General features: G+C 58.0%; 2 protein-coding genes across 2 annotated transcripts; one reads left to right on the forward strand and one right to left on the reverse strand.

Annotated features, from left to right (window-relative positions):
* The first annotated feature begins 17 nt into the window (after positions 1 to 17).
* ERLIN1 (ER lipid raft associated 1) lies at positions 18 to 14179 on the forward strand. Its single transcript, XM_084210512.1, has 12 exons — positions 18 to 82; positions 1343 to 1496; positions 2607 to 2688; positions 2824 to 2870; positions 6309 to 6370; positions 7597 to 7722; positions 8629 to 8702; positions 9129 to 9187; positions 10055 to 10146; positions 10561 to 10650; positions 10913 to 10992; positions 11148 to 14179. Exons 2-12 carry the CDS (start codon positions 1384 to 1386, stop codon positions 11364 to 11366), a joined length of 1044 nt encoding a protein of 347 aa, XP_084066638.1. The 5' UTR covers positions 18 to 82; positions 1343 to 1383; the 3' UTR covers positions 11367 to 14179.
* On the reverse strand, positions 13506 to 26811 carry ADAM8 (ADAM metallopeptidase domain 8; the record flags this gene model as incomplete). The annotated part of the gene is made up of 23 exons (XM_084210887.1): positions 26711 to 26811; positions 25631 to 25737; positions 22659 to 22735; positions 22428 to 22506; positions 22261 to 22337; positions 21397 to 21583; positions 20586 to 20651; positions 20427 to 20495; positions 19862 to 20031; positions 19691 to 19772; positions 19098 to 19246; positions 18082 to 18259; positions 17357 to 17446; positions 16933 to 17128; positions 16687 to 16786; positions 16434 to 16620; positions 16268 to 16345; positions 16093 to 16177; positions 15889 to 16003; positions 15582 to 15810; positions 15263 to 15414; positions 14887 to 15040; positions 13506 to 13571 (listed from the first exon to the last, which is right to left on the reverse strand). Exons 1-23 carry the CDS (start codon positions 26769 to 26771, stop codon positions 13506 to 13508), a joined length of 2754 nt encoding a protein of 917 aa, XP_084067013.1. The 5' UTR covers positions 26772 to 26811.
* Positions 26812 to 27756: the final 945 nt, after the last annotated feature.

Genomic DNA, 27756 nt, shown 5'->3' on the forward strand with positions numbered 1-27756 from the left:
CGCGCCCATGGTGCCGCGCGCCGGCGCGCGTGCGCGGCGGGGGTGGGAGCGCGGCCTCGGCAGCACGTGGGGAACGGGACAGGTACGGGACAGGGAACGGGATAAAGGTATGGGATTGGGATAAAGGAACGGGACAGGGAACGGGGTAAAGGTATGGGATTGGGGTAAAGGAACGGGACAGGGAACGGGGTAAAGGTATGGGATTGGGATAAAGGAACGGGACAGGGAACGGGGTAAAGGTATGGGATTGGGATAAAGGAACGGGACGGGGAACGGGGTAAAGGTATGGGATTGGGATAAAGGAACGGGACGGGGAACGGGGTAAAGGTATGGGATTGGGATAAAGGAACGGGACGGGGAACGGGGTAAAGGTATGGGATTGGGATAAAGGAACGGGACAGGGAACGGGGTAAAGGTATGGGATTGGGATAAAGGAACGGGACGGGGAACGGGATAAAGGTATGGGATTGGGATAAAGGAACGGGACAGGGAACGGGGTAAAGGTATGGGATTGGGATAAAGGTATGGGATTGGGATAAAGGAACGGGACAGGGAACGGGGTAAAGGATCGGGGTGAAGGAACGGGATAGGAACGGGACAGGGAATGGGGTAAAGGTATGGGATTGGATAAAGGAACGGGACAGGGAACGGGGTAAAGGATCGGGATGAAGGAACGGGATTGGGGTAAAGGAAAGGGGTCGGGATAAAGGAACGGGACAGGGAACGGGGTAAAGGATCGGGATGAAGGAACGGGATTGGGGTAAAGGATCGGGATGAAGGAACGGGATAAAGGAACGGGATGGGGATAAAAGTATGGGATTGGGGTAAAGGAACGGGACAGGGATGGGGATAAAGGAACGGGACTGGGATCGGGAAAAAGGAAGGGGACTGGGATTGGGGTAAAGGAAAGGAATCGGGATAAAGGAACGGGACAAGGATCGAGGTGAAGGATCAGGGTAAAGGAATTGGGATAAAGGACAGGGATTTGGATTGGGATAAAGGAACGGGACAGGTATGGGACAAGAATTAGGATAAAGGATAGGGTCTGAGATAGGGATTGGGATAGGTGTGGAGTAGGGATAGGGGCAGGGCAGGGCAGGGATATGGGCGGGACAGAGGAGCACGGGGACAGGGCCGGGCCGGGCGGTCCCTCCGGAGCGGGCCGGGTCCTGTCCCCGTCCCTGTCCCTCCCCGTCCCGTCCCGCCTGTGGCGGGTGTGTCCCGCTGACGGTGCTGCCCTGTGGGGCCGTGTCCCTGTCGCTGTGCGGGGTGTGGGGCCGTGTCCCTGTCGCTGTGCGGGGTGTGGGGCTGGCCCTGTCCCGCTGACGGTGCTGCCGTGCAGGGCCGGGCCCGCGGAGCCCCCGGGCCGGAGGGGATGCGAGCATGGCCATGGCCCAGGCCGGGGCCGCGGCCGCCGCCGCCACCGGGCTCCTGGTCTTCCTGCTCTACTCCGCCATCCACAGGGTCGAGGAGGGACACCTGGCCGTGTACTACAGGTAGGGCATCCATCCCTGCCCCGGCATTGCCCCGTCCTGGGCTTCCCTCTGGTTTTCCCCCCGTGTGGGCAGCCCTGGCTGTTCAGCTCCCTTCACCCCGGCCCCTTCTGTGCTTGCGTCTCTGAGCTGCTTCTCCTGCCTCTCCTTCCTCCCTGCCCTTGCCACAAACTGATTCCAGAGCTCTGGCTCTGTCCTGCCTGCTGGCATCTGTTGTTCTCTCCCCCTGTGCCAGCAAGAGCTGTCACCTTTGTCCCAAAGTGTCCCCCAGCCAGAGCTCCCGCTGTGGCCGTGCTCTGGAAGGCTTTCCCTGCCCTTCCCACTTGGCACACAAGAAAATGGAAAGTAAAAATGTTCTTTGTGGAGTAAAGCACAATAAATTCTGTAAAGACCTAGAGGCTGTGCCACCTGAGGGAAAAAAATGAGTACGGAGGTTGCAGTTTTATTGTTAGTTTGCATAGAACTGTATTTTACTTAAGACAAAATTCAACTTTGTGCAGTGAGGGGGGAACTAAATGAAATCAGCCCATTTAATGTGCACACTCACAGCATCCATAGAAGAGCAGAGGAGAGACTGAGGACTAAAGGAAAGAGCACTCTGGAAAAAGTGTAGCACTTGGGGAGGCTGCACTGTTCCTGGGGAGGGGGGGACACCTCTGCCAGCTTTTGTTCGAAGAGTTGATTGGGACTGGCCTCTGCTAAGAGCCCCCAGATATCCCCCAGTTCCCTTGAACCACAATTGTGCTGAGCATTAACACCCCCAGGGGGTTTTCTCTGTGCCAAAACCCAAACTGGCAGCATCACATCCACGGCTGGATTTTTCCATGGTTACCAGCAAACTATTTAGAGGAGAAATCAGCCTTCTTGCAGCTCTGTGCAGCGTTGCAGTGCTGGGAGGGTTTAGCAGTAGCTGCCTGCTCCAAGAGTTAAAGGCTTCATGCAGAGTTGCAGCAGGGCAAAGATCGAGTGCACTCAGCCCTTTTGCTGGGGAATTGCTGGCGAATTCAGGGCGCTGATGCAATTCTCTGTGACCCCTGGCAGTTTGAGCTGGCCCTGGAAGCCAGTCCTTGCTGTTTGCCACCTTCCTGAGCCTGTTTTCCTCCCTCTCCTCAGGGGTGGTGCGTTGCTGACCAGCCCCAGCGGCCCTGGCTACCACATCATGCTCCCCTTCATCACCACCTTCAAATCTGTGCAGGTCAGTGCCCCCTCCCTCCCCTGGGCAGCCAGGACTTGTCCTCCTGGAAAGCTCTCCCCACCATGTGTGTGTGTGTGACGCTGCTGGGACTGGCAGTGTCCTGCTCAGGGAGGACAGTCTGTGTTTGTGTTGCAGACCACGCTGCAGACTGATGAAGTGAAGAATGTGCCTTGTGGGACAAGGTATGGCTTCCACTGGTATTTCTTCTGGATGCACTCCCTGGGGTCATTTGCAGGGCTGGGGCATAGGGATTGGGAAGTGAAGGCACCTGCCATAAAGTTAATCCCAAATGTACACAGTGTAACAGAACAGGAGGGAACACTGGGGCTGCTGTTCAGAGGATGTTTGCATTTATTGTTATGTTATCTTGAATTTTTCTGGGCTTCTCCCCTCAGTTACTCTGTCACCCCATTGCTTGTGCAATGAGGGAATGTTTGCATTTATTGTGATGTTATCTTGAATTTTTCTGGGCTTCTCCCCTCAGTTACTCTGTCACCCTGTTGCTTGTGCTTTGCTGTGCTCTCAGACTGGTTATTTCCGCTCTGGGTCTCGTGGCTGATACAAGTGCTGGCCCCAGCAGTGGGCAGAAGGAAGCAGGGAGTGGGGATTCTCCTGGTGGGAGGGAGTTGTTTTCCAAATGAAATTCCTGCTGTATAATCAGGCTGATTCTTCTGTCAGCACAGCCCTGCTTGAGCTGTAACAAGCAGGAGGAGAGGGCTGGTTGAGTTGGGTCACAGATCCTGTTGTGTTGGTTCAGTCACAAGTTAAAGTGGTGACTCTTCAGGGTAAAAAAAAAAAAACAAACCTGGTGATTATCCTTGTCTTCTACATTCAGGGTCCTCAGCAAAATTTCTGTTTAAAAAAGTAAATCAGTGGTGGCTGGAGTGGTGACACACAGTGACCACATTGAAATTAAAAGGTGAATGTTAGTGACAATGTTAATAAAACAGAGTTAATTTTGATCAGGTTTAACCCAGATTAACTTTCTTGGAGTCACTCAGCATCAGACATCATTTGGGCTTAAATATTACCATAAAGATCTCATGGTTTTGATTTCAGATCTCAAAGGTTTTTTCAGGAGTATCTGTAAATAATGTTAGTGTTCAGTGCTGCAGCTTTCACAGAATCCCAGAGTGGTTTGGGTGGGAATGGACCTTAAATCCCATCCAGTGCCACCCCTGCCATGGCAGTGACACCTTCCATCATCCCAGGCTGCTCCAGCCTGGCCTTGGGCACTGCCAGGGATCCAGGGGCAGTCCCAGCTGCTCTGGGCACCCTGTGCCAGGGCCTGCCCACCCTCACAGGGAACAATTCCTTCCTTATATTGCACCTAAATTTCCCCTCTGTCAGTCTGAAGCCATTCCCCCTTGTCCTGTCACTTCAGGGCTTTGTCCAGAGTCCTTTTGTGGTGAGGTAAACAAGGCCAAAAGGTCAAATGTTGAGGCCACAGCCAGCCTCAACCATTCTGTGCTTCTGTGATTTAGGAGCTAAAAATGAAATTCCTGTTGAATTTCAGCGTTGCAGGGTTCAGTTGTGCAATGCAGGTGGTTGGGAAGGTGCAGGCAGTAAAAATGGGCTTTAAACAGCAGGCAGCTGGTGAAAGCAGTTCTCAGTTAATAATTGAAAGCACTCCTGACCAAAGGTCCCAGCAGTTTGTCCCACCACCTGCCCATTGCCCAGGTGTTGCTGCAGGAGCCTTTCAGCTGGCTGTATTTGGGATCCAGTCTGTGGCTGCTGAGTGCCAAAGCTTTGCATCCACATTTCCATAGTAAAACACGAGCTTATAAATAACAACTGGAGCACACCTGCACTGTCACTGTCCCAGTTCAAAGTCTGCTGCCAGAATAGATCCCAAACAGCTTCAGGTTTTGTGTTTACATGTGAAACCACCACATTTTAAAGGCTGGGTTTCTCTTTTTATTCCTGTTCCTTGTGTCCTTATCTATATTGGGAAACTTCTGAGTGTCTGTGTGGGTGTCCCATCCCCAATTTTTGCCTTACCTGTCTTGTTTGTACCTGGCAGCATTCAGTGAATCCATTAAGTAGAGATTTAAAACCCTGAGTTAGATCCTGAATTGTAGGAGGCTTTCCAGGGTCTTCCTGCTACCTGTGTCCATCTCCTGTGGTATTCCCTGGATGCTGTCTCTTTGCCCACTGCTGCCTAATTATGCTTAAACTTCTTTGTGTTGTTCCTCCTTTTATGGATTTTTCCTTGTTCCTCTCTCCCTGCAGACTTTGGGATTTCCTCAAAGCCACTGCATGACCAGCAGGACTAATAAAATGTACTTATCCCCCAGCACACCACATAAACACTTAGGAATTATTTATAATAGTGCAGTAACAGTGGATAATATCCCAGTTACTGTCCCTGAGGGGCCATTTCAGACCCTTCCCTGCCAGGAAGGTGATGTGGGGCTGTGAAGGAATCCTGATAGGATCCAGGGTGCTGCAGACACTCTCCTTTTCTTTCTGACATCCCTTTAAAATTGAAATGCCAGATTTGCAGCAGATCAGGTCCATCCATCACCAGTGTTTTTAGCTCATAGTTGTCATGAAGCAGGTTTGGAGCAAGCACAGGCTGGGCTTGGGAGGCCTCTTCCAAAAGAGCACAGACACAGGCAAGTTCAGGTTGTTTTTTTTGGTTTTTTTCTGCAGACCTGGCTTTGAGATGCCAGAGATCATGATCTGCAAAATAAGAAAAGGAGTTTGTCGTGGGGGATATGTTTGAGTTAAAACATCCCACAGACTGAGTTTGGGAATGTGGGAGTTGCACTGCCAGGAATGAGCTGTCTCTAAACAGTTCCTGCTGAAGCTTCTGGTCTGTGATAAGCCTTTGTCCCAAGGACATCAGGGCAGGAGCATTCTGCTTTAAAATTAGGCTCTCTAGGGACTTAGAGCTGTTGAAAGTACAGGGGTTTTTCCTTCCCTGTAGAGCTTGTGCTTTTCTCTGGTGTTACAGCTACCCAGGGGTGGGCATGGCTTTCTGAAAGCCACACCAGCAGGAGCAGAGGCTGGGGACAAGCCTGCCCTCTGATTCCCCCTTTCCCCTGCCATCCTTTCTTGGGGAGAGGATTGCCTGCAGGCTGCCTCTGCTGAGGTGTTGTGGTGTTCCTGGAGAGCTCCAGGAGACACTGGAGCTGGGAGCATGGATTGAAGTCTGCCATGTGCTTTGTTCTTTCCTTTCTCCTGGGCCTTGCCCAGCTCTTGCTGGAGTTAGTGATTGTGAATTAAACTATGGGCTTTTTCTGTGTGACATGTGTTGCTGCCCAGAAGAGCTGAGGTGTGTCTGCATTTGGTGGCAGGTGTCACCTGCTGCCCTGCTGCATTCCCCTATGCTTTCCTGAGAGCTGCAGCTGCATTCCTCTTCAGAAAAGCTTTCCTTTGGCTGGTTGAGTAGGAAATCAGAAATGGGAAGGAAAGTGCTTTGCAGGTTTGCTGGATTTATGCAGAGAGAAGGATTCGCTGCCATCTCATTGCACAATGTTCAGAATATTGTAAAAGAGGGATAAAGATGCCTTTGCTTTAAATCTGTTTAAAGAGGGATAAAGATGCCTTTGCTTTAAATCTGTTACCTGTTAGCAGTTTCAGTGGTGGCTGATGGAGTCTCTTTTCCCTTGCAGTGGTGGTGTTATGATCTACATTGACCGAATAGAAGTTGTGAATAAGCTGGCCCCATATGCAGGTATTTCCCATCCTGGTTCCACAGGCAGAGCTGGGACTGTCTTCACTCATCCTGGGGCAGCTCTGTCTTGGTTTGCAGGACTTCCCTTTTCCATGCCCTTTTCCTGTCTGTTTCCATTTGCTGTTACCCTTACAGCTCCTGGTCCTGTAGTGTTGGTCCCAGGTGCTTCCAGCTCAGCTCCTGAGAAAATTGCAGAGACAGAACCCATGGAGGAGCCTCTTGCCTTCTTATTTCACCACCCCAAAGACACAGACAGCTTGTTTTGTTCAGCAGCAGAGCTTAATGCAAAACTCCAGCATTGCTGAGGCACTGGAGGGGGAATTCCTGGTGTTGTTCATAGAGTCATGGAGGGGTTTGGGCTGGAAGGGACCTTAAAGCTCAGCCCATCCCACCCCCTGCCATGGGCAAGGACACCTTCCACTGTTCCAGGCTGCTCCAAGCCCTGCTCAAAGTGCCTTGGGCACTGCCAGGGATCTAGAGGCAGCCACAGCTGCTCTGGGCACCCTGTGCCAGGGCCTGCCCACTCTCACAACCAAGAATTCCTTCCATATAGCTCATCTAAATTTCCCCCTGTCAGTTTAACCCATTCCCCTTGTCCTGTCCCTCTAGTTCCCAATGCAGGGTCCCTCTCCAGCTTCCCCTTCATGCCCTGGAAGGAGCTGTGAGGTCTCCACACACCCTTCCCTTCTCCAGGCTGAGCATTCCCAGCTCTCCCAGCCTGGCTCCACAGGGAAGATGCTCCAGACCCCCTCAGTAACTCCATGACCTCCTCTGGGTCTGTTCCAACAGTTCCAATGTCCTTCTCATGTGTGGGGGGAAAGTGGGCCAGAACTGTGCACAGGGTTCCAGGTGGGGTCTCAGCAGGAGCAGAGGGAGAGAATCCCCTCCCCTGACCTGCTGGCCACGCTCCTTTTGGTGGAGGATCTGGTTGGCTTAAATAATGGGAGTGATCCTTGTTTTCACTTCTCAGCAGTGCCTGCTCCTGTGCATGCAGATCCTTTGCTCTTTCATTTGTTTATGCAGATGATAAAACAGGACCAGGCAGTACATCCTGCCATGGCTGCTCCTTGGAGTTGTGTAATCCCAGCAGCACCTGACAGCTGGGCAGGGCAGCTGTGGCTTTGGCTACCCAAGTCCTGGAAAAGCCCTGTCCCAGTGCTGCAGTCCTTCCCTGACATCCTGACAGGTGCCAGTGGTGAGCTGTGGTGGTTCTCTCCCTTCCCCAGTGTACGACATCGTGAGGAACTACACAGCAGACTACGACAAGACCTTGATCTTCAACAAAATCCACCATGAGCTGAACCAGTTCTGCAGTGCCCACACCCTGCAGGAGGTGTACATCGAGCTGTTTGGTGAGTGCCTGGCAGCTGGGTGATCCCACTGCAATCTTCCTGGGAATATCTTACAGCCAAGCCCCTTGGACCACACTGCCCCTGTGCTGGAGCTGCAGTGTAGATCCAGCTCCTTTTACATCCATCTGCCACTTCTCCTGTAGCTTCACTGACTCAGGTGTCTCTGTCTTTGCCCATCTGCATGTGGGAGTTTGATTTCAGTCTTTTTCCACCTATTTTTCTGGATGCACAAAGCAGCCACTCTGCTCTTATGTGTGCAGTGATGCCTGTGGCCTTCACTGTGACAATGGATTTGTCTTGTTCTGCTTGTGCTTTTAATCCCCTGCTCTGTTGCTGAATTCACTTTTTTGCTTTCACAGCTTTCTGGCTGTCTCTAACAAGTGAGAGCTGGAAGGTTTTTCACAGGGAGGTAGCAGTGCTTCAGGAATTAGCACAGGTCATCCTCCCCTTGGTGGACCTGTGCCCCAAAGACAGAACAGGTTCTGTTCCTTCTTGAGTGGCTGAGCAGGGCAAGAATGGCTTATGGCAGGGGAAAAATGGCTTATGACAACCTTAAAAGGTTGTCAGAATTTTGATATTAATGTACTCCAAGTCCAAGTGCTGAGAAGGGATAGACTTCTGCCACAGGCTCTGAGCATTCTTTCTTGCTGAGATGCTGAAAGCCACTTGCACTTAGTTCAGATAACACAAATCCATCAGCAGCTGAACTTTTCTAGTCACCAGCACATGAATCTCCTTTTGGGATGTTTTTCAGGGGGCATAGGAAGGGAAACAATGTCTCAGGAAGCATCCTTATCTTAGACTCTAGAGTTACCTGCTCTTCAAGGCCTGCTGGCTCTTTGCCACACAAGCTGTGGGGGAGAACATGATAAACCAACTGGTCTCTCTTTTGTCCTCCAAACACAGATCAGATAGATGAGAACTTGAAGTTGGCCCTGCAGAAAGACCTCAATGTCATGGCACCAGGTCTCACTATCCAGGTGGGTCGTGGCCTCTCAATAATGAGAGATTTTAAAAGGTGGAGAAAGACTTTTTGCCAAAGCCTGCAGTGGCAGGACAAGGGACAGCAGTTTTAAACTGAAAGATGAATGTTTTATGCTAAGGGGGGTGAGGCCCTGGCACAGGGTGCCCAGAGAAGCTGCCCCTGGATCCCTGGAAGTGTCCAAAGCCAGGTTGGACAAGGCTTGGAGCCTCTGTCCCTGGTGGGAGTGTGGGTTGGGATGGATGGCAGGAAATGCAAATGTGGGACACCTCTGGGAGAGAGGCCATGCTCAGCTGTGTTGCACAGGAGGATTAGGCACCACTGTCCACAGCACTGCAGCTGGTTTTGCAAAGAGATGTCTTGGTTATTCAGATTGCAGCAAAGTGTTTCATTCAGAATGTGCTCCCTTTTTCTGCTCTCACAGGCTGTGCGTGTCACAAAACCCAAAATTCCAGAGGCCATCCGAAGGAACTTCGAGCTCATGTGAGTAGCTGGGCATAAAATTACATTCATTACTTTTGAGGGTCCTGCACAGGCACAGTGCTGTTGGGAAGCTCTGCCCTGGTGCTCAGGGAGTGAGAGGTGAGCTCCAGGCAGTGTGTGCTTGGCCAGCTGCACTTGTGCCTTCTGTTTTCCATTTCCATACTGAAATCAGGGCTCAGGGGTCTTGATGTCTTGCCCATAAGGTCCCCTCCAGGATCTCTGGGATGCCTTTGGGCAGAAGGAGATGCTGTTAGGTCTCCCTTCACCTTTGGTTGAGCAAGCCCAGCTCCCAGCTCACATTGCCCTGGTCCTCATCCTGAAAGCTTCAGACTGGACTTGAATCCAGATGTGGCCAGATGGAGAGGGGGATGATCCCTTCCTCTGGCCTGTGTGTGGGCTCATACAGCTGCAGACGGAGCCAGTCCCCACAGCTGTGAGCAGGGAGCTGGCTGGCCCCTTGTCCCCATGGCCTCTCCTGGGATGCAGACCTGCCCTATCAGCAGTTGGAGAGATGGAGACTTTGAGGTGGTCAAAGAATCCAAATTTATTGTGAAGTGCAACTGCTTATGTATTTATTCTAGGAAGACTAGTAATGTTTTACTGCAGGGATTGGGTCACATAAACAAACTTACACATTTTAAACATCTCTTGCTTGCAGTAGTCAATGTAATTTTCTTTTTCCAGTAAAACAGTGTGATTAAATCTTTTTGCAATCTTGATTTAATTCTCAAAGTTCTGTTTGCTCTTGCCAAGGCATTTTATTAATCACATCTCTTTTGCTAATAAGGTCCAAAGTACTCCCTGTTTTGTGTACCCCAATACTGCCCCTCATTCCCTTTCCCCAGGATAACACTTTTCCTCTTGCAGGGAGGCTGAGAAGACCAAGCTGCTGATTGCAGCCCAGAGGCAGAAGGTGGTGGAGAAGGAGGCAGAGACAGACAGGAAGAAAGCACTCATTGGTAATGTCACCAGCCCAGGCTCAGCCTCCATTCCTGCCTTCCCTGCTAAGCTGGGGCAGGACATTGTCTTCATCACTGGCAGCTCCCTGAGGGAGGCTCAGCCAGGCTGCACAAGCAGTTTTTTGAACATCTGGGTGAAAATCCCACAGCAGCAGAGCAGGGATGGAGGAAATCACTCTGCTGGAAAAGCTGCTTGGGCTTGGAGCTCCATGTCCCTGTGTCTGTAAACAGGATGTCAGCTCTGCAGATACCAGCACTGTGTTTTCTTCCTGTAACTCTGCTGCTTGGAGCGCAGACTGGCACTGAGTGGGAAGGGAGGGAGCAGGGAGACCCTGAAGCCAGGTGCTGGGCTCAGGGTGCTGGTGCTCTAGGCCTGAGAAGCAGATTTCCCAGCTGAGCCCTTTGTGATTGCAGAGGCAGAGAAGGCTGCGCAGGTGGCCAGGATCCACTACCAGCAGAAGATCATGGAGAAGGAAACGGAGAAGCGGATTTCTGAGATTGAGGGTGAGCACACTGCTGGGGCTGGTGGCAGCTGGAGGAACCTCAGACCTGCAGAAGTCATCGAGGGTGCTGCAGGCTGTGCACTGGCATGGTTCCTGCCCCGTGCATGGAACTCTCCAGGAATCTGTAGGGCGGGTGCAGGGCCAGCCAAGCTGTCACAGGCACCCCTGGGTCAGCTGGTCCCCATGGCATGAGGGCTCACTGTGACATGGGCCCTTCACTTCCTAATGCTTTCTGTCCTGTCCCTCCTCTGCTGCTCTGTTAGATGCTGCATTCCTGGCAAGGGAGAAGGCCAAAGCTGATGCAGAGTACTACACTGCTCGGAAGCTGGCTGACTCCAACAAGGTGAGCTCTGGGAAGCTGGTCACTCGCTCTGGGCAGCACTGGGAAAACACTTGATCTGACAGCCCACACCCCGTGAGGGGCTGCCTGACATGAAACCCAGCACCACAGGGCACAGAAAGTTGTCTCTTAGGGTCTCTGCTTTCTGTTTCTTGCAGCTGAAGCTGACCCCTGAGTACCTGGAGCTGATGAAGTACCAGGCCATAGCTGCCAACAGCAAGCTGTACTTCGGCGACCGCATCCCCGGCGTGTTCCTGGATTCCTGTGCCTTCCAGCAGGCCAGCCTGAGGACTGCCCACCAAACCAGCCTTCCTGCACAGGAAACCCCAGAGAGCCCTGCAGAAAGCCCCCTCAGAGGCGAGGAGAGCAGTGGCTGAGGGAGGCGGAAGGGAGCCCGGTGTAGCTCAGCAGCGAGCCCGGCTGTGCCCGGGGACGAGGCCCTGTGCCGCTGGGGCGGATGCAGCACCTGCCTGCCTGGACATCTTGTGTATAGGTGGCAGTTGGGTTGATTTTCTTCTAGCAACAGATCACAAGGGCTTTGCCTCTTCTGTTTCTCCCCCTGTGAAATTGGTGCTTCCAAAGGAGGGATAATCCTGTACTAACATACCTATACTGGAATATTAAACGACAGACAGCAGGAAAGCCTCCCGGGGTAGGTGCAGTTATTTAGCAGGAAGGAGAGTGGCTTTGAGTGCTGTGTTGCTGCACACTGGTCGTTGCTCAGCACTCCTGGCTGAGGCTGAGTGAAGAGGAGGTTCCCCTTGTCCTGCTGCTGAAGCTTTGCTTGGTGAAGGTTTCTGCTGATGCTGTCTCGCTCTCCTCAAGGACTCCAGTGGAGTGGACTCTCCTTGGCCAGCGTGTTCCTGCTGGGGGCAAGGAGTGGTTTGCTGTGGAATAGGTTATGGGAGTAGGATCTACACAGACATGATATTCCTGCAGACAGCAGTGCTAAATGACGACTTGGAGGAAGGAAGCAACCTCTGAAGGGATTCTGTGACCCCCCTCTCCAAGCAAGAGCCTTGCACTGGGACTGACTGTGGTGTTTCCACTGGGTGGCTGAGTCTCATTGCCTCCTAAACCAGATTTTCAGGAGCACCTCGGAGCAGCTGGTTGGGAACAGAGCTGGCAAGTCTTTGCTCAGATTCCAGCCTCCCCGTAAGTCATTCACCAGGGAAAGGGGGCTGAATTTCCATTGCTCTGCCATGCTGGCAAAGTGAAGGGCAAGAGAAGAGTGAAAGGACTCTGCTGTGCAGCAGATCAGATGTTTGACACTTCATCTGCAAAGTAGGTGAGGCATCGCTGCTCCTCCATGCAAAATCCACTGCTCCAGGAAGTGGGACCTGCTTTGTATGTCCTTGCACAGCCATGGCAAGGAGTGTGTCCCTGGTCCTCTCATCCCAAGCTTGCTGGCAGGTGGATCTTCTGTCCTCATTTGTGCTGTGATATATCCAACCCTGCTCCTGGTATGCCATGGCAGGGTGAGGGAGAGCTGCTCGGGGAGGGGGGAATCTGCTGGGACAAACCTGCTTTCTGCTTTCCCTCCTTCCTCCCCCTGCTTGTGAGGATGTGCTTGCTTTTAGGACCTGCTCCTTCTCATGTTCTGTGAGGATCTGGGGTGCAACACCTGGGGAAGCAGCTGACAAGAGCTGGAATGCCATCCTCCAGCTGGGAGTACCCCAGCACTGCCTGCTGCATGTTCAGAGACCTCTCCCTTTGCATCTTTCCTGCTGTCCTGTCCCCTCAGAGCAGCCATGCCACCCTTGGAGGGTCTGGGGGATGGTGACACTCTGGGCACTTGACCTGTTGGGATCTTCTGTCCCTGGCTCCATTTGCAGCCTCGTGGCAAGGGGAGGGATGGGTTCAGCCTGTGCCATTGAGAAACATTCAACCCAAAGCAGCTTTGCCTGTGCTGCTGGTGTCCCCAGAGGAGCTGTGTGGGCTCGGGCTCTGCAGTGCTGTGTCCCCACCCTGTGTGGCTGGGCTTCAGGGGTGGCAGAGTGTCCAGCAGCATACCGTGCCTCCTCCTGGTGTCTCTGCTCCTGCCCTGGCTGCTCTGCTCCATCTCTGGGCACAGCGGGGTTGTGTTGGCCCTGCCCCTTCAGACATAACTGTGGGACCTGGCAGCAGTTTTGGGTGGTCTTTCTTGTCCTCTCTCTGCCTGCAAACTCCCAAGGCTCAGCTGATGCTCTGCTCCAGGATCCCAGCTCCTCTTCCAACCCAGCCAGGGCACCAGGGCAGAGAGGGAGTGGCAGTGTGTTGTGTAGTGTTTGAAATGTCTCCTGGAAATGCTGCTTGGCTTGCAGGGTCCCTTTTTTTCCTGTGGCATGGCTTTGAGGAAGCAGTGTAGTCTCATCTCTGCCCTGCCACCTCCTCAGTGTTGCAGCAGGCCCTTGGCACAGACCTCCCCTCACCCCAGCAGCACCACTTTGGTTGGATTTTGGGATGAGGGCAGGCTTTATAGGCTAGAAGCACTGCTGGAGGGAATGCTGGCAGGAATGTGGTCTCCACGATTTCCTTCATGTGTTACTGGGGTTGGGCACACTGGACATCAGGAATGGCTGGACAGAGTAGGTTCTGCCAGCCTGGAAGGGACAAAGGGCTGAGGGGAACTGCTGGGAGCAATAACCAGGCAGTTCACACCTCTCCTGCAGCGATCAGAGCAAGATGCAGGGAGCAGGAAAGCCTGCCAGGCCAGTGCAGGGGGAGCTGCTTCCCTTTGGATCCGAGCCTTGCTGTGCCTCCCTGCGCCATGGCTCTGCCTTGAGTGGCTGTCACTGGCTCAGTGTCCCTCTGTATGCATCAGCCACCTCCCCACGTGGCTCTGAGGGACCCCAGGGGATGCTCTCGTGGTCCCAGGTCCTGCAGCAGCATGTGTGATGCCCAGTGCCTTCTGCAGCAGCCTCCTCCACCCTTCCCTGCTTCCCCAGCCCCTGCTGCAGCAGCCCCAGCCTGTGCAGGAGGGGGTGTCCACAGCTTTGGCCCCCTGGTGTGGTCTGTGCTACCCTCTGAGCCCCAGCTGTGAGCAGGGACGTGGCTGCAGCCAGGATTTTGGGATGGAACTGGCTTTTCTCTCCGCTCCCGTGGCCCGTGTGGGCCTGTGACTAAAGGGGTCTGCCCCTGGATGCGCATCTCCTTAAGGAAACACGATACATCCGGTCAGGTTTACATTCACAGTTCAGTTCTTTTGATAAAGCAGAATAAAATTATTTTGTTACCATTTTTTGGGATGGTTTCATGTGTCCTAGGTCTAGTGGCACTTGAAGTGGGGGATCCCTCTGCCTTTCCCCCTGCAGCAGCACTGCATGGTGTGGATGTCCTCAGCTGCAGCGAGCACCACCCTGGGAGCCTGTGCTCAAGGCCAGCCACAGCCAGGATGGTGCTGAGCATGAGGGGACTCCCTGCAGCATCCTGGGGCAGCCTGGCTCTGCCTGCCTGGCAAAATGTGCTGCAGTTTGGCCCCCGTGGCTCTGGCGCTGGACTGGGGAGTTCAGCTCCATCCTTTTCCCCCTTCCGTGATCCCTGCACAGCTCCCTGCCTGCTGCCACCCCGCTGTGCCCTCCTGCCCAGACACAGCCCGTGACACCTCTTCCTTCAGTCTTTATTGGTATAAAAGCCTTGAACCTAAATTATATCAAAAATGGGAGGACTGGTTTTACAGCAAGTGGCTCAAAATGGTCACATAAGGGTCATAAATTAAATGGCTGCAGTAAAAAGGCTCCCGGGGAATTCCCTTTTGAACACTCAAGGAATAAGTCCAGAGATAAAAGCCCCGTGGGGAGGCCAAGCCCAGCTTGGACCTGCCACAGCCCCTGGTGACATCCCCGGTGTGATGTTCCTGGGGCAGGTCCCCCCACGGAGCAGTGCTCTTCCTGCCCCGTGCTGCCGGGAGCTCCTCACCGCAGCCCCGGCAGGGAAGGGCAGGACACATTCAGGACGTCGGGAGAGAAGGCAGCAGCTCCCAGGGCGCCGGAGAGCGGGTTGGTCCCCCAAACCGGAGCTGGCATTGTCCCCGCTCCTGGTTTCCTTGGGCAGCCCCGGCTGGCGGCTGCCCCTGGGACAACCATGAGGCTGCCGAGTCCATTAAGGCACAACTGGAGGATCTGTAAACACTGGTGCCCACCCCGGGCAGGGCCCGAGGGTCCGGCCGGCAATTCAAGTAAGGGTGGCAGCGAGACGCTGGCTCCCCAGCGGTGCCACCCGGCCAGCGGTGCCACCCGCCCGGCTGCGCCGCTCCTGGGCCGGCCGCGGTGGCGGATGGAGCATCCTTGGTCACCTCCTGCCTGGGGGCGGCTTCAGGGCCACCTTCGGCGGGGGACACCGCTGAAAGGGGGTCGGCGGGAGGGACGGTGCCGGCGGCGCCTCGCCGTGGCTCGGCACTTTGCTCTTCAGCGCTGGCAGAGGTTTGCTCGGCGGCTTCGGCTTCGTCTGGAGGGAGGAGAGACCCGACTGCCTACCCGGGCACCCAGCGGGGACCCGGAGGGGGCAGGGGGCGGAGGAAGGGCCCCCCCAAGCCCCCCCAAGCCACCGGCCTGGGCCACCGCGCGTTTGTGCCCCGCACAGGTGGGGCTGGGGCCGTGGGGAGGGGAGGTTACCTGCGGCGGCCATCCCGGAGGGGACCGAGGTGTCCCCGGCGGGCCGGGTGCGGGTGGCTGCGGGGCCCGCACGGGGCTGTGTGCCCGGGCCGCCCGCGGGGCCGCCGTGCTGCTGAGCAGGCTGGGCTGGCCGATGTCCCTGCGGGACAGCTGGCGGCGGCCCGGCCGCGCCCGGCCGCCCTCCTGGAACAGCGGGTTGGCGAGGCCGGAGGGAGTCCCGCTGGAGCTCCTGTGGGACACGGGCACCATGTGGGGCTGCTCGGGGCGCCCCTGGAGCTCAGCCCCCAGCAGCCGAGACGGGAATTACCCTTTGTGGGAGCGCCGCGCCGCCCTGGCTCTCAGGAGCACCACGCCGCCGGTCAGCCCCACGCCGGCCAGGGCCAGCACGGCCAGCCCGGCCGCCAGCACCGCGCCGCCGCTCCCTGCGGGGACCAAGCCGGGCGCTCGGGGACGGAGCGGCACCTGGCAGCCGGTGCAGCCCCCTCCCCAGGCTCCCTCCTCGGCACCGTACCTGCGGCTATCCCCGAAATCTCCTGCTCGCAGTAGGGCGCTGCCCAGCCCGGGTCGCAGTGACATTCGCGCCGGTGGTTGCACACCTGGAGAGGGGGCAGAGCGCAGTCAGGGCGGGGGCCGTGCCGTGCCGCGGGGCCCGCAGCAGCCCCGGGAGGGGCGATCCCACCGCCTACCCCGTGGTTGTTGCACTTGGCCGAGCAGTTCTTGTCGCCGTAGACCAGGAGGTTCTGGCAGCGCCCGGCGTAGCAGACCTGGGGGCAGGCAGGGGGGGCTCTGAGGCTGCCCCGGGGCCGGCGCTCACCCTGCCCCGGCCCGGCACGGCCCCGGCACGGCTCTCACCATCTCCTCGCCGCACTTGGCGCCGGTGGGCACCAGCCGCAGCTCGGCCGCCTCGCCGGCGTCGCTGCCCGCGATCACCGCCTTGCACTTGAAGCGGCCGAAGTAGTAGCCGAAGGAGTAGTAGCCGCTGCCCAGGATGGGCTGGGTGTTGTCGCTCAGGCACAGCAGCGTGCCGCACTTGACATCCCTGCGGGACACAGCCGTGAGCGCCGGCTCGGCCGGGCTGGGGCACCCCCCGCACCCCCGTCCTTACTTGGGGCTGCAGGGCTGCTTGCCGTACTCGGTGAGGCAGTGCAGGTGAACGTGCTGCTCGCTGTTGTGCTTGAAGCAGACGTCAGGAGCCACCTGAGCCTCTGCGGGACACACGGAAAGGGTCACACGGAGCCCGCGGCTCGGGGTGCAGGAAGGGAGCGCAGCCGGGCGATGCGCTGGCCCCGGGATGCTGCAGGCACATCCCGCAGCTGGTGGGGCCGGAGGATGGGCAGGGAGGGGGCCCTACCTGCGCCCCAGAGCGCCCGGCACTGCTCGCCGTGCGAAGGACAGGCCCCGTTGTAGCAGTAGCCGCTGCCGTGCTGGCAGGAGATGCCGTTCTCCTGGAACACATCCTCGGGGCACTCGGCGCTGAGGCCGCTGCAGTGCTCGGCGAGGTCGCAGTCGTTCTTGCTGGCCCGGCAGAGCGTACCCGCAGGCTTCACCTGCACGGAGAACAGGGGCGTCAGCGCTGCCTGGATGCTCTCACTTCTCCAGGCACCGCAGCACAGCAGCGCTCCCGTCTGGGAAACGCCGCCCAGCATCCTCTGGATCCAGACGCTGACACTGCCACCGACTGAGCCGCTGCACGGCGCAGAGAATCCTCCAGCGCTCGGACCGGCTCTTCCCCTGCTTTGGAACCGGCCGAGCTGCTCTCCTGCGGGCGGCAGTACCTTGCAGTCCTGGCAGCATTCCCCTCGGGCACACTCGGCTCCCTCTCTCAGCTGGCACGTGGTGGCATTGCAGCAGCGGTCCGAGCACTCCTGCGAGACGGGGATGGAATGAAACCCTCCTGGAAGCCCCTGGAGCACCCTTTCCTTCCTTTCTCAGGGGACCAGGCTGCCAAGTCACCAGGTGCCCGCAGCAGTGTAGCTGCCATGGGCTGAACCACGGGCTAAAACCACAACAACATCCCACTGGGGACCACTCCTGCTGCCTCTTTATCCCCATTACCAGCACCAAACCAAAGGATTTTTTCAGAGGATGGAGCCTGAGCTGGTTCTCTTTGCAGGAAGGAGAAAAAGTGAGGATATCTGTGATCCCTGGATCAGGGGAACATTCCTCAGGTGCCAGCACAGGGCGGTGACCAGGGATTTATTCCAGAGGCAGCGTCTGGCTGTCTTAATTCCACCCCCCAGTGGTGTGCTGGTAGGGATGAGGAGCAGCTGAGCACCACTCCTGAAAGCATGACCCGATGTCCCCTCCTGGAGGGGGACATCTTTGGAGGACGTGGGGGGATGTCCATCTTTCCTAGGCTAAATTCACAGCCAGCCACACGAAGCGGGGCACCCACGAACATCCTCTGCCAGCTGTTTTTTGGCAGAAGCATCAGGAGCTGGGCAGCTCTCCGGCCCCTGCTGGCCAGCCCGGCTGCCAGCCCTTCGCAGAGCGTCCCCACCTGGGGCGTGCCGCAGTCGCACTGCTCTCCCCGCTCCACGAACTGGTTCCCGCACACCGGCCCGCCGTAGAGCTCGTCCGCCCGCGGCGCGTTCAGCAGGCAGCTGGTGCGGGGGTCCCCCAGGAACTGCCACATGTCCTGCTCGCTGCACCGGCTGAAGAGCTTCGGGTACACCAGCCTGGAGGGGCACAGGACCGGGACATCATCAGCAGAGAGCCCCGGGGGAAGGCGGAGGGACGCCCGCCCACTCAGAGGCACCCGCGGTTGTGGGAATTGGAAAAACAGAAACTTCCACAGGCACTGAAGGGTTTGATCTGCACCCTTAGGAGAAGCTTGGATTGATGTAAAAATAAAACACACAAAGCAGAAAAACCATAAACTTGTGTTTCTATAGTTGTAAGAAAGAATTTGCCTTGAGAAACTGCATTGATAGGATGGTGAAGGGTTTATGATGTAGAAGACTGCATTGATAAGATGGTGGAGGGTTTATGATGTAGAAAACTGCATTGATAGGATGGTGAAGGGTTTATAATGTAGGGGTGGGGTTGTATAGAATGAGCCAAGAGTTTAGAAGTTATAATAGGAGCATATGTGTATAAATGTGGCAGAAGCCCATTAGATAAAAGTGTCCACAGTGAAGTAAAGGTGGTAGGTTAGAAGAGCAGAATAAACCTAGTGGCATCTATCCATTGCTTTAGAAAGTTCTGTATTGCCTTGTAAAGAAGAACTTGTGACTACTCTGAGCTATGGCTGAGTGCTTGCTCCTCTAAAACCTCACAGCCTCTGGGACTGATGTTTATCTGAGCAATAAATGGGTCTTAGCCCCAAAATACTCCCATCCCTTCATTACAAAGCGGTGGCAATAATAAACAGTGAGGTGGGATGGGGATGGGATGGGGATGGGATGCCCACCCAGACCCGCCCATCTCACTGGTCCCACCCCATCAGGACACCCTGTCAGAGGCCACCTCCGTGCATTTGCTGCCCAGGGCCGTGCCCCTGCCTCCTTCACTCACCCCACGCTGCCTGCCATGACGCAGCCCCCGTCAGCCTTGGGGACAGGGCAGCGGCAGCCGGCCACATCCTCGTCGTGGGACATGCCCAGGTTGTGCCCCATCTCGTGGGCCATGGTGGATGCAGCTCCGATGGGGTTCGTGCTGTGGTCCTGTGGGACGAGGAGCTCAGCCTGGGTTAAATGCCCTTCTGGTTCCTCCACTGTCTCCTCACACTGCCATACGCAGGGAAGTCAGAGAGCTTAGACAAAGTGGCTGCTCCGAAAAGGATGGTTTGTGGTGGGTCTGGGAGGTGACAGGTCCCACAGCCAACCTGTCCTGCTCCTTGACAGGGGTGAGGAGCACAGCCAGTCCTGATTGCCTCCTGGAATCCCAACTCCTGCATCCATGGAGCTGCCCTGGGAGGCTTCCCAAGGGTACCACAGGTACCCAGCTGGGTGTGCACAGCCCCAGCCCCTCTCTGGGATCAGTCACTTAGGGGATGGAGATGCCAGGGACCAAATCCAGCCGTGAGGCTGCAGAGGGGACAGCTGGGGACCAGGGGAGGAGGGGGTGGCCCTGGTGGCCGTGCGGGGAGGGCAGGGCACGGCACCCACCTGGTTGACGCCGCCCGAGTCCCTGGTGCACATCACCAGCTTCTTGGCCAGCCCCACGGTGTTGCCGTGGAAGTCGACGCCCCTGCGGATGGAGATGCCACCGTGGGCAGCTGCCCCGGGCGGTGGCTGGGCTGGCAGGGTGGCAAGGTGGTGGCCCCGCCCTGTCCTTACGTGATCAGCTGGGCGTTGTCGTGGGGCTTCTTCCGCAGCAGCTCCGACTCCCGCCAGTGCAGGAAGTTGTCCAGGGTCACCTCGGGGTTGGGGCTGACCGTGATTTTGTCCCTGTGGTTCCACACCTCCAGGCCAATCAGGGCCACCCGCAGGCGGAGGGGCTGGTACAGCTGGAGTGGGACACAGCCCAAAGGAGCCTGGATTTGGGCTGCAGCAGCAGCAGCAGGGAGGTCCCACCTGCCCCAGGGAGCTGCAGCCCAGCCCAGGATGCTCCTCACTGGGCAATGTCAGCTCTGTCACCTCAATAAATGACACAAGCTGGGGTGACCATGGACGCAGGATTTCCCCCCAAACTCTCTCTTGGCTGGTGAAGGCTGGGATGTGGCTCCCACGCCGCTAACCAACAACTGAGGCTGAAGCAAAGCCACCAGGACACCCAGCATGGCCCAACGCATCCCTGCCTTGGTGGGCATGAGATTGGCTCCAGCTCCAGCAGCCCACCCTGTGTGCCAGCGCCTTGTGCCCGCTCCGGAGCTGGGAGGGGGATCCAGAGCCCCGGGCTCACCTTGTCCACGTGGTTCACGATTTCCTTCATGCGGTTCTGCACCGTGCGGAGGTCCTTGTGCTTCCTGAACTGTGGGAAGGGCACAGAGAGGTTCCCAGGGTGAGCTCCTGGCTGCAGGGTGGGACAGCAAACCCCCAGGCACCGCTCTCCCCTCTTTACCTCCTGGTTGTCTGCCACCAGCACCAGCTCCACGTACCGGGGGCCTTTTTGTACAGGACCTGATTTCTGAAAGGGAGGAGCAAAGTGGGGCTCAGCTTGCCAAGCCACCGGCTGACCCACATCCCATGGGGTGTGCCTGATCCTGGAGCACCTTCCAAGGTCTCCTAGCTCTGCTCTGGGATGTTGTTTTGCTGGGTTTCAGGCTTCTTCCAGCTGGCATGCTGGGAAACCCAAGCCTGCTGCTGGGATACTGTAGCCCCACATTTCCCTTCACAGAGAAAAGCAAGGCACATCTGCCCAAGAATATTTCTGGGATTCACATTGTCTGAACCTCAGAGAAAGGAAAAACAATTCTTATAACTTGCTGTGCCTGTGTTTGTGCCAAAGTAGAATGCAATATGGAGATTGTTTACCCAAATTGATGGTGTTTTGTCTCCTTGGCCTGCCAGGTGTGTGTGTTGGGACTGTTGGATGACAGTCACGGGTTCTGTGCAGTTGTTGTGGTTCAGTTTTTAGATATATAGAATAATATAGTATAATAAAGTAATTAATTAGCCTTAATTAGATGGAGTCAGATGCATCATTCTCTCTCCCCTCATCCCTGCAAATGCCATAGGACACCACTCCAGGCTCTGCAGGATCGCTGAGCCCCTGGGGTGGGGAGGATGCTCAGGACCCGAGGGCCCGTTCCCACCACAAACCCTGTGCTGGGCCACCTCGTGGGAGAGGGGCATGGCCGAGAGGCACGGAACCCCCTCCTGCCTCCCAGGGCCCGGCTCAGGAAGGAGCAGCGGCGCCATCCCGTCCCTACCCAGCGGTAGAGCTTCATGGCCGCAGGGATTTTGGGTTCGCGGTCGTACTGCAGGCTGGCCCCGGGCTCCCGGCAGGTGCCGCGTTTGCCCCGCAGGTGAGCGGCTCGGTACACGGCGTGCCGGCCGGCCACGGCCCCCTCCAGCGGCTCCAGCAGGAAGGTGGTCTCGTTCACCCGGAAAAACCCACTGCGGAGAGACAAAGAGAGGGCAGGCGTCAGGCTGGGGGACAGCAGGACACGGACAGACCCTACAGCCACCCTGGAGGTGCCTGTGGTAGGCTCCCCATCCCTGGAATTGTTCAAGGTCAGGCTGGAGCGAGCCGGTCTAGTGGAAGGTGTCCCTGCCCATGGCTTTAGGGTCCCTTCCATCCCAAACCATTCTGGGATTCCATAAATGCAGCTGCCAAGCTGGCTGCTGGGCTGGGAGGGACAAGCAACACAGCACGGGGAGCATCCAGCGCTCCAGGCGGCAGGAATGCCCTGCAGTTCAGCAGCTGATCCTTGAAGGATGGACCCAGCCAGGGCACTGTCAGGGCTGCACTCTCACCTCCCTGCCGTGAGTCAGCCCCCAAAGCGCCGGGAGCCTTTCCTGCCGGCACGCAGCCAGGCCAGCACCTCCAGCAGGAAGAGGGATGTCACCTTCCCTTCCGCAGGGAAAGATGAGCCCTCGCTCCATCAGCACGGCCGGGGCTCGGTCCCACCGGCTCACCGGGGCTCGGTCACACCGGCTCACCGGGGCTCGGTCGCTCCGGCTCACCGGGGCTCGGTCACACCGGCTCACCGGGGCTCGGTCGCTCCGGCTCACCGGGGCTCGGTCACTCCGGCTCACCGGGGCCCGGTCACTCCGGCTCACCGGGGCCCTACCTGAGCCCTCCGCAGGTGCTGATGCTCGCTGCCGAGTCGGGCTGTCCCCGCACGTGGCCCTGGTAGAAGCAGTGATCCTGCAGGGACAGGGCACAGCTCTGGGGGCTGTCCCGGCGCGGCGGGGCCCCCGAGGGGTGGGGAAGCTGCTCCCCCCGGCCAGCCCGTACCTGGGTGTCCGGATGCTCCGTGATCTCCGAGCCGTCGGCAGCGTAGTGAGTCTCGGTGTAGCGCTGCCCCAGCAGGGCCCTGCGGGGTGGGGAGGGGGCGTCAGCAGCCACCCCGCTTTGGGCTGTGAGCCCTCCTCAGGTGGGTTTAGGTGGGTTTAGGCCAGTGGTGCAGTGGCACCGGGCCTTGGGGAAGGGATGCTCAGGACACTCACCGTGCCCACCTGCACTCACCTGTTCTTCTCCAACCACAGGAGGTGCTCCCTGCCTTCAGCACGGACGCTGTAGAGGACATGGCTCGGGTAAGTGCTCTGCGTGAAAGAGAGGTGCCATCAGAGACCCAGCAGGAGCCCGAGCTGCAGCAGAGGGGCTCCTGTCCTGCCCAGAGAGGGGACAGGGTCTGTGTGTGCCCAGCTGAGGGAGCCTGGCCGCTCAGCCCGGAGGCATGCAGGAAATCAGAAGAGAAGGAAGAGAGCCTGTGGGCAATAAGGCAAATCCCCAGCACATCCTGAGATGAGGAACAGGTCACCCGCAAGGAGACCGAGTCAGCAGAATCTGGTTTCCGTGTCTGACACATGGATGCAGATGGCCCTGACAGGGATTGAGGTTTCCTACTCATCGGTCACAGAGCTCCTTTTTTGGGGTCTGAGTTCAGCCCTTACTCACCAGCTGAACCACAAAGATCCCCATGGCTCCTATCAGCAGAGACTTCTTCCTCCCTGCCTGATCTGACACGCCACATCACGTTTAGGGAGCTGCCTTCCCTTGGCCTCTCAGAGCACACTTGAGTAGCACTGTGTCCCAGATCCTGGTGGGAGGGAGCCAGGGTGGCTGTGGCTGAACCCCCAGGATGGAGATGTTCCTACAGGAAAAATATGTCCCTCTGGGCTATCCTGAGATCTCCATCTCCAGAGGTCCCATCCCACTGGGGTCACTGGGAAAGAGTCGTGGTCCTGTGTCAGGCTGTGCCCTGGCCATGAGGGGCACATCCCCCTCTCCTGAGGGCACATCCTCAGCCCTTGCCAAATCCAGGTGTGGAGAGAGCCCAGCCAAAGGCAAAGCAAACCTTTCCCCATGGGGCCAGCATTCCTCAGGGATGAGGTGTGCTGCCTCTCCCTGGGGAGGGGGACAGTGCCAGCTGTCATGCCGTGGCTCAGCATTCCCAAGGGGATGATCTGCACCCTGGAAGGAGGCAGGCTGAGTGGAAAGCCCTGCTGACTCAGTCCCAGCAGCAGGGCCAGGTGAGAGGCTTTGCCTGTCACTCAGCTGCCCCCGTTCTCCCTGGTCTGCAGCTCCAGGCCAGTGTGCCAGCACGTTTGTGGGTCCCTGGAAAATTCCTCTCTTATGAACAGCGCCTGTCCCGACCCCTGTCCGCCAACAAAGCCATCCTTTGTTATTGTTGGCAACCCCAAGGGCAGAGGAGCTCTCAAGGAATGGCAGGAAAGCACTTGGAAGGGGCTGCTGGGTCAGGGAGCGTCTCTGGGAGACGACCGCAGGGCAAGTTGAGAATAAAAAAAGCCCTGCTGGAGCTGCTCTGAATCAGCCCCTGCCTCATCAGCATGGGCTGTGCAAGGGCTCCAGATGGGAAGGCTTTGGGAGCAGCCCTGAGAGCCCCTGGCTGTGCAGGGCCAGCTCAGCAGAGCCACAGCCAGAGCACAGGGACGGGAGGGATTTCTTCCAGCTGCTCTCGGTAAGAGACCCAGAGGGATGGGATGTCCCAGGTGGGAACAGCCAAGAGGCCTTGGACACTTTTCCAGAGCCCTTTCCACGAGGAACCCGGGAATGCCCCTCTCCCTGCTGGGCTGGAGGGAAGGCTGGCACCTAGGAGATCCTGTGCTGCAGGACCCAGGGCTCCACCCTGCCCGCAGGGATCAACTTTTTGCTTTTTAAGCAAAGCCAGGGGGTAGCTGGTCTGCTTCAGCCTCTACCACGTGTCCCAGCCACCCTGACCTCAGAACCAGCTCCTGGTGGCCTCTGCCTGTCCTGGCTACAGGAGGAGCCAGTGTGGAGCACACCCACAGGGACTTGGTGGTGCTCAAACCTGCTGAGAGCTTCTCCCCCATCCAGACAACCAGGAGAGCCAACCTAACCTTTCTCCAAGAGGCACCAAAAAAAAAATGTCTTGGAAAGCAGGAGACTCCCTACCCTGAACGAGGCAGGTTTGGGATGCCCAAGGGCTGCCCAAACTGAGCCCAAATGCAGGTGCCACCCCTCAGACAGCCCCTGTGGCAGTCCCAGGGCACTCAGCTCATGGCAGATGTCTTCTCCAGAGGGATCCCGAGGTGGGTGAGCTCCCCTTCCCGGGGGGATCGGGGCCGGCGCGCGCCCGGCACAGATGGTGTCTCTAAATAGCCCGGGGAATGTTTATCTCGTGGACAAGTTTAGGTTTCTGGAGCAGGGAAAACAGATGCTTTGGGGAGTGTTTTTGAAGCTAGCTTATCAGGAAGGGTTTGAATCACAGAGGAACGTGCTCTGTGGCACTGGGGAAGACGTGCCCCCGGTCCCTCCATGCCTCCAGGCTCTAAAATCGGTGCTTTTTGGGGCTAGAAAAGGAATTAAAAAAAAAAAAATTGGCTGAATTTCACTGTAAGGCAACGAGGAAAGTGACTTTGAGGTCAAAGCGACATCAAGCGCTCCAAACTCCTGACTCAACCCCCATTCCTTCCCCCAAATTGCCAGGTTTCCCAAGAAAAACAGCGCTGGTTTGCTTTCATGTGGATTTCTGCAACTTTCTGATTCTTATTTCTCCGTCCCAAAGGACGAAAAAAGCCCCAACTTCAGCAAACACAGCAAGAAAAGTGCTTACAGCTCCACGAGGCTCTGCAAAACCCCTCCTTAAGGAAAGACCAGATGTCACAAGATCACGGCAGGGCTGCAAGAGGTGGCACCGCTGGGTCACGTCTCCAAAAAAAGCACTGGAGAAAGCAGCCCCTCTCTCCAGGAGCGCTCCCCGCTGTCTGCAGCTCCTAATTAGACCCAAAGCAGCCCAGAAAAGCCGATCTGATCAGCTGCTCCAGCCCCTCCATCCTCCGCGGTGGGAGCAAGGCAAGGAAACGCGCGGCACGTCGTTCTTTTGGTGCAGGGCAAAAGAGGAGGGCTGGCAAAAAGGTTGGTCCCGCTCTGAGCCCGGTGGTGGGACAAGATCCCTGCTGATTGCATCCCCCCGGGCAGATCCCCTGGGAGCAGCGAGGGCTGCCGTGACTCACCGGAGGCGCAGAGAGGTCCCTCTTCCCCCGGGGCAGCGGCAGCTCCCGCGGCAGCACCGTCTCGTACCTCTCCACGTGGGGCAGCTCCTCCAGCCCGGCCCTGGAGCCTGCAAAAGCCGAAGGGCTTTGAGACAGATGCCCGGGAACAACCGAGTCACGGAATATCCAGAGCTGGAAGGGGCCACAAGGATCACCGACCCAGCTCCTAGCCCTGCTCAGACCCCCAACAATCCCACCCTGGGCATCCCTGGATGTCCAAGCTCTCCTGGAGCTCTGGCAGCCTCGGGGCCGCGCCCTTCCCTGGGGGAAAACCTTTCCCAATTTAAACCCTCCCTCCCCATGGAACACGCCGCTCCCTCGGGTCTCAAGCCAGGGGACCAACGCGAAGGTGCAGGGATGAGCCCGAAGAGCAAATCCTGAAATATCAGCTGGGAACGCAACTCCCCGGCGCCCCCAGAGCTCAGCAGCACCTGAGAGCCAGCAAGTCCCTGTGGGGCTGAGAGCCCCGCCGCGCCCCTGCTGCGGCGGTACCGAGAGCTTTTCCAGCTCCCCATGGTGATGGCACCGCGTGTGACTCGGCGTCTGGCGGCTGTGGGGGCTGCCGGGGAGAGCGGCTGGTGCCTGGGTGGCTCAGCCCCCTCCCAGCCTTCCTTGGATGTCGGAGCGGAGAATTTCTGCCATAAACGCTTTTGCTTTTCCCGGGAGCCCCGCACGCCGCGTTCGGACGGGGCTGGCTGCTCGCTCCGGGGGTGCCCGGGGCCCGGAGCCAGACAAGTCCCGGGCGACCACACCGGCTGAGCGACGGGGGACCCTCGGCTCGCCGCGGGCCGCCGGTTGTCACCCTCCTGTCGCCTTCCCGGGGTGGCGCCGGGAGCATCCCCGTGGGAGCGAGCCCGGCCCCGGGCGTCCCTTCTCCATCCTCCTCTCCCTCGGGCGGCGAGAACAGAGGAGCACCCCGAGAGCCGCGGGGGGAAAGCATCCCGGTGCCAGCATCCCGGTGCCTCCATCGCCGCCCCACGGCGGGGTCCGGCCGCACGCCCCCCGAACTCCCCGCCCGCCCGCCCGGGACCCCAGGCTCACCGAGGGCCGGCAGCGGCAGCAGCAGCAGCGGCAGCAGCGGCAGGAGGAGCGGCGGGGCCATGGCTCGGAGGTCCCGCCGTGCCCCCGCTCGCCGCGCCGCCGGCAGCCCCCGCCCGCCGTGACTCACCCACGGCCGGGACGGGACGGGGCGGGGCGCGGCGGGACGGGCCGCCCACGGCGGGGAACGGCGGCGCGATGGGGGCACCGGGAGCTGCGGGGGCACCGCCAACCGGGGCGGGCACCGGGGACTGCCCGCTGGCAATGGGGACGGGGGACCGGGTGGAGGGGACCGGCCGGGGGACATCGCGGGCGTTCCCGGGGAACGTCGCGGCACCGGGGCAGCCGGGGATGGATGGAGGGGGGTGTCCGTAGGGAAACGGGGAATTCCCACGGGGAATTTGAGGGAGGGTGCTCTGTGGGGCTCTGTGAGGCCTCGGGGACTGTCCCCGCGCAATGGCGGGGGTCCGTGGGGAATCGAGAAGGAGGGGCCGTGGGACACTAGGGAGGGAGCACTGGAGGGGGTCCACGGGCCATTGGGGCTGGGTCAGTGGGGTGGTGGAGGATGCCCACAGGACATTGGGGTGGGGGGATGGCCCAGGTGGCATTAAGGACTGTGTGTATGGCCTTGGGGGCACGAAGGTGTCCCCCAGCCTGGTGGGACATGTCCCGTGGCTCTGCAGGGGCACACGGGGCACTGGGGTGGCGGGACTGTCACAGGAAGCGCCGGAGCTGTGATATCAGGGAAGATAAGCCTGGGCACGTTTGCATTTCTGGGTGTTTCTGGCCAGGGCCAACCAGGAAATGGAAATGGACACGGGCACGTGGGTGTGAGCGGATTTGGGATTAGTCATAAATTCGCTGTTGATTCAATGAACTCTCCGTGACTTCTAGTGGGACTCAGTGCTTGCTGCTGGTCCCCACCCTCTCCTGGGGTCTCTCTGCCTCTGGCAAGCTGGAGGAGCAGCTGCAGGCCATGGAGCACACAGAACCTGGCTCTTCCCTCCAGCGAGCTCCAGGAGGTCCCTGCAAAGGAGCAGTGAGGGAGA

This window comes from Fringilla coelebs (genome assembly GCF_963513975.1).
Source record: "Fringilla coelebs genome assembly, chromosome: 8".
Lineage (NCBI taxonomy): Eukaryota > Metazoa > Chordata > Aves > Passeriformes > Fringillidae > Fringilla > Fringilla coelebs.

Excerpts from the sequence above, each read along its gene's own strand:
- ERLIN1 (XM_084210512.1), top strand. The coding sequence starts at position 1,384 with ATGGCCATGGCCCAGGCCGGGGCCGCGGCCGCCGCCGCCACCGGGCTC. Across the intron at positions 6,371-7,596 it reads TAAGCTGGCCCCATATGCAG|TGTACGACATCGTGAGGAAC; the intron begins GTATTTCCCATC and ends TCCCTTCCCCAG. Across the intron at positions 9,188-10,054 it reads CGAAGGAACTTCGAGCTCAT|GGAGGCTGAGAAGACCAAGC; the intron begins GTGAGTAGCTGG and ends TTCCTCTTGCAG.